General features: G+C 38.8%; 1 protein-coding gene across 2 annotated transcripts; it reads left to right on the forward strand.

Annotated features, from left to right (window-relative positions):
• The first annotated feature begins 332 nt into the window (after positions 1 to 332).
• Positions 333 to 5,621, forward strand: LOC141796781 (B-cell receptor-associated protein 29-like). 2 transcript variants are annotated; one of them, XM_074678046.1, is made up of 8 exons: positions 333 to 476; positions 1,645 to 1,751; positions 2,976 to 3,076; positions 3,179 to 3,326; positions 3,507 to 3,642; positions 3,916 to 4,012; positions 4,089 to 4,189; positions 4,287 to 5,621. In XM_074678046.1, exons 2-8 carry the CDS (start codon positions 1,660 to 1,662, stop codon positions 4,320 to 4,322), a joined length of 711 nt encoding a protein of 236 aa, XP_074534147.1. In that variant the 5' UTR covers positions 333 to 476; positions 1,645 to 1,659; the 3' UTR covers positions 4,323 to 5,621. The 2 variants fall into 2 exon arrangements, with proteins under 2 accessions (XP_074534147.1, XP_074534148.1); XM_074678047.1 differs by lacking the exon at positions 333 to 476 and adding an exon at positions 1,237 to 1,244.
• Positions 5,622 to 6,378: the final 757 nt, after the last annotated feature.

The following is a 6,378-nucleotide window of genomic DNA, read 5'->3' on the forward strand; positions in this document are numbered from 1 at the left end:
AGACACTTGTATGGACATTCAATAAATAATATGGATGGAGCTCACTGGTCGAAACTCTCCACTAAGCATACAGTTATCATAGCCTGACCATCTGCTTTATTGCAGGCATCTTGCTGTAATGGCTCTTCAGTCTCCTGAGCTGTGACCTCTGAGATGGTGAGGAGAGGAGAGCAATCAAAGCCCATTCACTTCTGCTACAGTCATTTGCCCACTCTCCAAAAAGCTATCACTGGGTGCAGCTGTAAACATTTTGCTCCTCTGCTCTCCTGAGACATGCAGTCAAAAAGGATAGCAGCTATCAGTCTCCTTCACAGAGGAAGCCTGTGTGAATACACTCTGCAAGCTGAATATAGTGGAGAGCGCAGGATACACAAAACAGTCCTTGGAGCTGAAATGGAGCTGAAAGCCACGGGATTCAATAGGAAGACGGATGTACTGTGGGATACACTCCAGAATTCCCTCAGTGTCTTGCAGAGGTAAAAACCAATGCAATTTGTGTGTTTATGCGTAAGCAAAGTTATTTGTGCTCATCACAAACAGCAATTCCTTTGAGTCCTTTTCTGATGAAAGAGCTTTTTGGGTGATGATGATTCTGTATCAGCTATTTCAGTATGTGTTTAAATTGAGGCCTCTATCCTCACTGCTAGCTTTTTGTAGAGCTTATTTAAATAAAGGTGGTTTGAACATGCAGCACTGATAGCAAAACATACAGGACTACTTCCTGCTGCTGTGCCAAAGCTTTACAACATAATTGGTTAACACTGCCCCCTTGTGGACATTTTACTGGCCTTTTCTTTTGAGCTAGAAACCTAATAAACCAGTAAACGTACTGACACAGTTGAGCCTATTATCTCTTTTTGTCAGATATTTTGATATGGATATCCAACATTAAAGCTGCATAATATTGCTAATAAAAAGACTTAGTGTTCCCCCCACATGGCTATTTTTGTACCATGACATGAAACATGAGAAGGCAAAACCAAACAAACCTTTCCCCTCTCTCACACATTCACAGAAAGAGACAAGAACCAAGAGGAAAGACAGAACATAAAGTATCTGTTAAGACTAGAAACCCCTTCATTCCCTTTCTGGGCAGATCTGTGGGGGTGACCAGGGCTTGTCACTGGAGTTTTTTTGGGGCTGCAGCTCTTCTGATGCACACAAGCAGCTGTTGTGGATGTCTGTGAGTGTATGAGTGCGCATGTCTGGACTTTCCCACTCGTCTGATCACACAACTTTGTCTGGTAAGCCAACAACTCTGTGTATGCTTTGAATGGATTGACCACAGCCTGCTTTTAACAAAATGAGAAAATAGGTGAGAATAGTTCTAAAAGTAAAGGTCTCAAAGCAGCAAATGTTACGTTATGGTTATGGATACTTGCTGCTGATCAGCTGTTGTGTGTAGTGGGCCTTCACATTGTGCCGATGCTCCAAAAAGTGACAACATAACTGACAGGGCAGAAACAGAGTGCAGCTCTGTAATCCTGCACATTTTAAAGTTGGCAAAGAATATAGAAGCATTTAGATTCTTGTGGCTTTTCTTGAAAATTGTACAAGAAACAGTAATTGCCTCTATAATTTATTGTTAAAAAAGTTTGAATGGAAAAAGTGTCATACAAGAAGGTAACCCTTTAATTTCCTCAGGGAATCAGCGTTAGAATGACTCTTCAGTGGACGGCTGTGGCTTTCTTCCTCTATGCAGAGATAGCAGTCAATCTCATCCTGTGTATTCCCTTCATATCTGCTAAAAGGTACAGCAGCTCAGCACAAACCCTCAACACAGGCACACGTTAATTGTTTTTTTTTCTTTCTTTTTTAATTCCTTTGTCACTTTTCCATTAATTCTATTCTTTCTGTTCTCATCCTTCCAATTTTCTCTTTCCAATTTCTGTTTCCATTTTTGTTTTTCTTTCTTTCTTTCTTTCTTTCTTTCTTTCTTTCTTTCTTTCTTTCTTTCTTTCTTTCTTTCTTTTTTATTTCTTTCCCACCATATTCTTTATTTTCCCCTTTATGTTTGTTTTGCTCCATTTCTTTCTTTTTTTTTAAACCTTTTTCTGTTCTCTTTTTTCATTGTCTAAATTCATTTTCTTTTTCTCCCTATTCTATGCCATTAAACTCTGTTCTTTTCTTTTCTTTCTTTTCTGTCTTTTCTTTCTTTTCTTTTGTTTTCTTATCTTTGTTTCCCATTGTTCTTTAATTTTTGTGTTCATTACTTTATTTTCTATTCTAATATTTTTTCTTTCTTTTCTTTCTTTACTCTCCTTTTTCTTTTGTTCTTTGCTTTCCTTCCCTTCCCCTATCTCCTTTGTTCTTCTCTCTTCTGTTTTCTTTCTTTTCTGTCCTTTTCTTTCTCTTCTTTTTTTGTTTTATTTTTTTTTTGTTTCCCATTGTTCTTTATTTTTTGTGTTCATTACTTTCTTTTCTATTCCAATATTTCTTTTTTAATTCTCCATTTTCTTTTGTTCTTTGCTTTCCTTTTCCTATCACATTTGTTCTTCTCTCTTCTGTTTTCTTTTCTTCCTTTTCCTTTATTTTTCTTTTCTTTATTTTTTGTACCTTTTTTTAATTTTCTTTCCTCTTCATGATCCTCTTTTGCATCTATATCCATATCTGTATTTCTATATTTATCTAGATATTTATCCATATCTAAAGTATTTGAAATGTCCTGTCTTTTAGAGGACAACAGTATTTACCATGTGTTTTTTTTTAAAGCTATAACTGAAACTACTGTCCATGATTGAACAACAGAACAGTGAAAACAAAGAATGACTCAGCTCTCCATGATTTGCATTCTAAGCAGCAGCACCTTTTCTGAATCTACCATTGAAAAAAAAAACACTTGTTTGCAAATGAGAATTATAGACAGGCAGTTCACACAAACAACCAGCAGAGTGCATCGTGTCCTTATTTTCAAAAGAAAAAATCTGAACATGATGTCATTGAAAATCAGTGTGTCCTTTTGACCTACTTTCTAGATGGCGCTCTGTTTTCCGCTTGAGGATATGGAACTGGTTATCTCCATATTGGAACAAATGCTTCTTCACAATGATCATGGTTCTGATTGTCCTCTTCATTGGTAAGAAATCTCCTGAGTCACCCACAATCTGCTGAGTCAGCAAGTATTGAGCTGATGGTCATTTCAGTCAATCATGACTTTGTCCCTTCTGTGGACCCTCAGATGCTTTCCGTGAGGTGAAGAAGTATTCTGGTCCTGAGCCCATGCAGGATGCCAAAGTGAACCCAAATGTCTATGACCATGTCCACATGAAGCTGTTCCGAGCACAGAGGAACCTCTACATATCTGGCTTCTCACTCTTTCTCTGGCTGTTAGCGTCATTTCTCACCCCGTTTATTTATAACAACATAACAATGTGTTTTTGAAGGTGCTTTTGACCTTCCAAAATAATACTTTATTTCTCATCCATCTAGATTACAGCTACTTTTTCATCCTGTGCAATTAATTTTTCCCCTTTCTTGTTCTCACCCTCTTTGTCCCGTGAGCACAGCATCATGCGTCGAGTTGTCACCTTGCTAAACCAGGTTGCTGTCACCTTGGAGGACACTGCAGGTCTTCAGGCGCAGATGGACAGTGCCATCAAAGCAGCCAAGCAGCACCAGGAGGACAACCTGACTCTCAGAAAAGTCAGATTTAATTACTTTGTTGACAAGAGTGAAACTAAATCGTTTGTCCTGTCGTGATTAAGGCTGCTCCCTTTCTCCTTTTCCACCTGAATCAACCTTATCACAGCAGACATCTGACATCACATGCTTGAATTCTGCAATCACCCTGCAGTATTTTCATTTTATGTTATACAACCATTGAATACTTCAGCTTTTTGGTAGTGTCTTAGTTATCTGTATGTAGTATTTATTCACATCTCCTCTTTGTAATTGAAGAAACCTCTTTGTCTTCAGGCTCTCCTGGATGAGGAAAAATCCATGTCAACAAGAAACCAACAGTTGAAACTGGAGGCAGAGAGGCTGGCAGATCAAGTGAAAGTTGCTGAAGAAGGTGAGTAATCATCACTCATAGAACTTTGCTTATTGCAAAATGTTGATGAGAATAAAAAAACGTATTTCCCGTGTAGCTGTGCGCAAATCCAATGCTGAAGTAGAGGCTATGAAGAGGCAGGCCAAAGGTCTGGCACAGGAATATGACCGACTACTGAGAGAACATCATCAGCTTCAGGTAATATAACAGAAGAAAACTAAAACACTTCAAAACTATGAAAAATACCTCTAGTATGTTTAAGTCCTCTGATTTTAATTCTTTATTTGACTCACAGAACCCACAGAGTGCAACAGACAAAAAGGATCAGTGACTGAGGAAACACAGCAACACTTGTTGATTCAAGTTCTTTTCATGGATCTTGGTGCAGCAGGCCATTAGAGTCTGTGATGTTAAATCTTTTGCAACTTGTGTTTAACTTTTTACAAATGTTTTAATAGAATTATTTCTCAAATAACTGAAGCAACAGTTGCGTGAACTTTTCTCAAATGCTGTAAAATCTTCACCTTGAGCAGAAAATACACTACTAGATGACTCCTAATTTATCCAAATGCACAGATTCATTTAAATTATGTGTTAGTAGCATTGCTAATGCTAACACTGTATAGAGACTGAGAACTGGTTTACTCTGTGATTTCAGTGCACGACAAAAGTTTCCTCTTGGGCACAGTAAATAAAGCATGATGCTGTATTGTTAATATTAAATAACTGCAGAGCTACAGTATTTCTGTTGTCTACCCACTTTTTAAGACATATGTTTCAATTCTTTCACTTAATAGAAGTATTCTTTCTAAATAACCTCTGAAAACTGTAAAGAACCTGTAATACATCCTCATTCAAACAATCTTCTTTAAACTCGATTCTTAAAGGTCCCATATTATGCAAAAATCCCTTTATTAAGTCTTTTAGTGACATTTGTGGGTCTTTCCTCCCAGTCCACAAAATGTGATATTCAACGAAAAAACCTGTACTTAGTAATGCTTGTGAATGTAAAATCCTGACCCAAAACAAGCTGTTTGGATTTTGGGGATTTGCTGACGTCAGCAATTTTGACCAATCAGGAGCAAGTCTGACCTTGGTCCACTGGAGCAGAAACCCCCTGAACCCCCTCCCCGCTGCTGGAGCGCAGCGGGGAGGAGAATGCCAAAGTTGAAGAGCCATCACTGCTTTGTTTTGGGCTGTAAACAGCTACATAGTTCCATGCACAAGCTTCCCATCTCAGAAGAAGACAAGACTAATTGGCCAGAGTTCATTTATCAAGGAAATGTGCCAGCTACACTCAGTAAAACTGTGCATGTGTGTGCTAGTCACTTCATGGCCGACTGCTTTTCCAACTTTGGACAGTACAACAGAGGGCTAGCAAATAGACTGGTCCTGAATCCAGGCGCATTACCATCCATCCACCAACAAACCTGGGACCCTGGAAATGTGAGTATTTTAAATGCTGTGTGCTGTGGAGCAGATGTAAGAGCTTTTCCTCAGTGTCCCCCCTGTCTCTGTGTTAGCTTCAGGATGCTAACTGTAGCTGCGGTTAGCCCGTTGTTTGAGCCTGTAATGTTACAGTCAACGAGCTTCGCTGTTTTCTAAACATTGTGCACTCAGCTCAGTAGTCATGGTTACATGGCGCCGCTCTCAGTGACGCAGAAGAGCAGGGCGGTATCAGCGGTGGCTCATTTACATATAAAGGTTACGCCCACTAAATCAGACCGTCCTGAATAGAGGGGCTATGAGAGCCTGGAAACAATGCTGCTGTGCTTGATTTATTGGCTTTTTGTACCAAAACATGTTTCTACCATTTCATGAAGACATCAATGATCCATATTAAACTGCAGAAAAGGAGCATAATATGGGACCTTTAAATTCTTAGCATTCTGTGACCTTTTCACAATTTTGTGGCATGGAGACAATAAATGAAGAAATCCTTGTTTGTTTTTTCCACTGTCATGCTTTAAGTAGTAGTTCATTCACTGAAAAAGTGAGGCTAAATTTACACTCAGTGTGCAGAGAGACACACAAAGAGGCATACCAAATAATTGTGAAGTTGTGGGTGGTTTTGTAATAATTGTCTTTAAAAAAGTGACACACCTGGAAAGTTAAGACCATCCATGGCCTGTTTTTCTATGATTGGAGATAAGGAAAGTTCCTGGTACTGGGGGCAGTTTCAAAGCAGATTTCATACTATGTACATAATGTCTTTGTGAAGAAAAGTGTAGATAATTCATTCATTTTTACTGGAAAGTCTGTCTTACAGACCGAGACCTGTTACATGGACAGGAAGTGGTTTCATCTCTGCCCAGACATACCCTAAGTTTCCAACTTTCATGGGGGAATTCTCACACACCAGAGTGAAGACATATTTACAGCTCTTC

The sequence above is a fragment of the Halichoeres trimaculatus genome, unplaced genomic scaffold (genome assembly GCF_033239565.1).
Source record: "Halichoeres trimaculatus isolate MK-OKI-2021-1 unplaced genomic scaffold, fHalTri1.1 fHalTri1_scaffold_10, whole genome shotgun sequence".
Lineage (NCBI taxonomy): Eukaryota > Metazoa > Chordata > Actinopteri > Labriformes > Labridae > Halichoeres > Halichoeres trimaculatus.

What these genes read in the sequence shown, in the direction of transcription:
- LOC141796781 (XM_074678046.1), top strand. Translation starts at nt 1,660, where the DNA reads ATGACTCTTCAGTGGACGGCTGTGGCTTTCTTCCTCTATGCAGAGATA. An exon ending in CCCTTCATATCTGCTAAAAG is followed by an intron (nt 1,752 to 2,975) that starts GTACAGCAGCTC and finishes CCTACTTTCTAG; the next exon opens with ATGGCGCTCTGTTTTCCGCT. An exon ending in ACAACCTGACTCTCAGAAAA is followed by an intron (nt 3,643 to 3,915) that starts GTCAGATTTAAT and finishes CTTTGTCTTCAG; the next exon opens with GCTCTCCTGGATGAGGAAAA.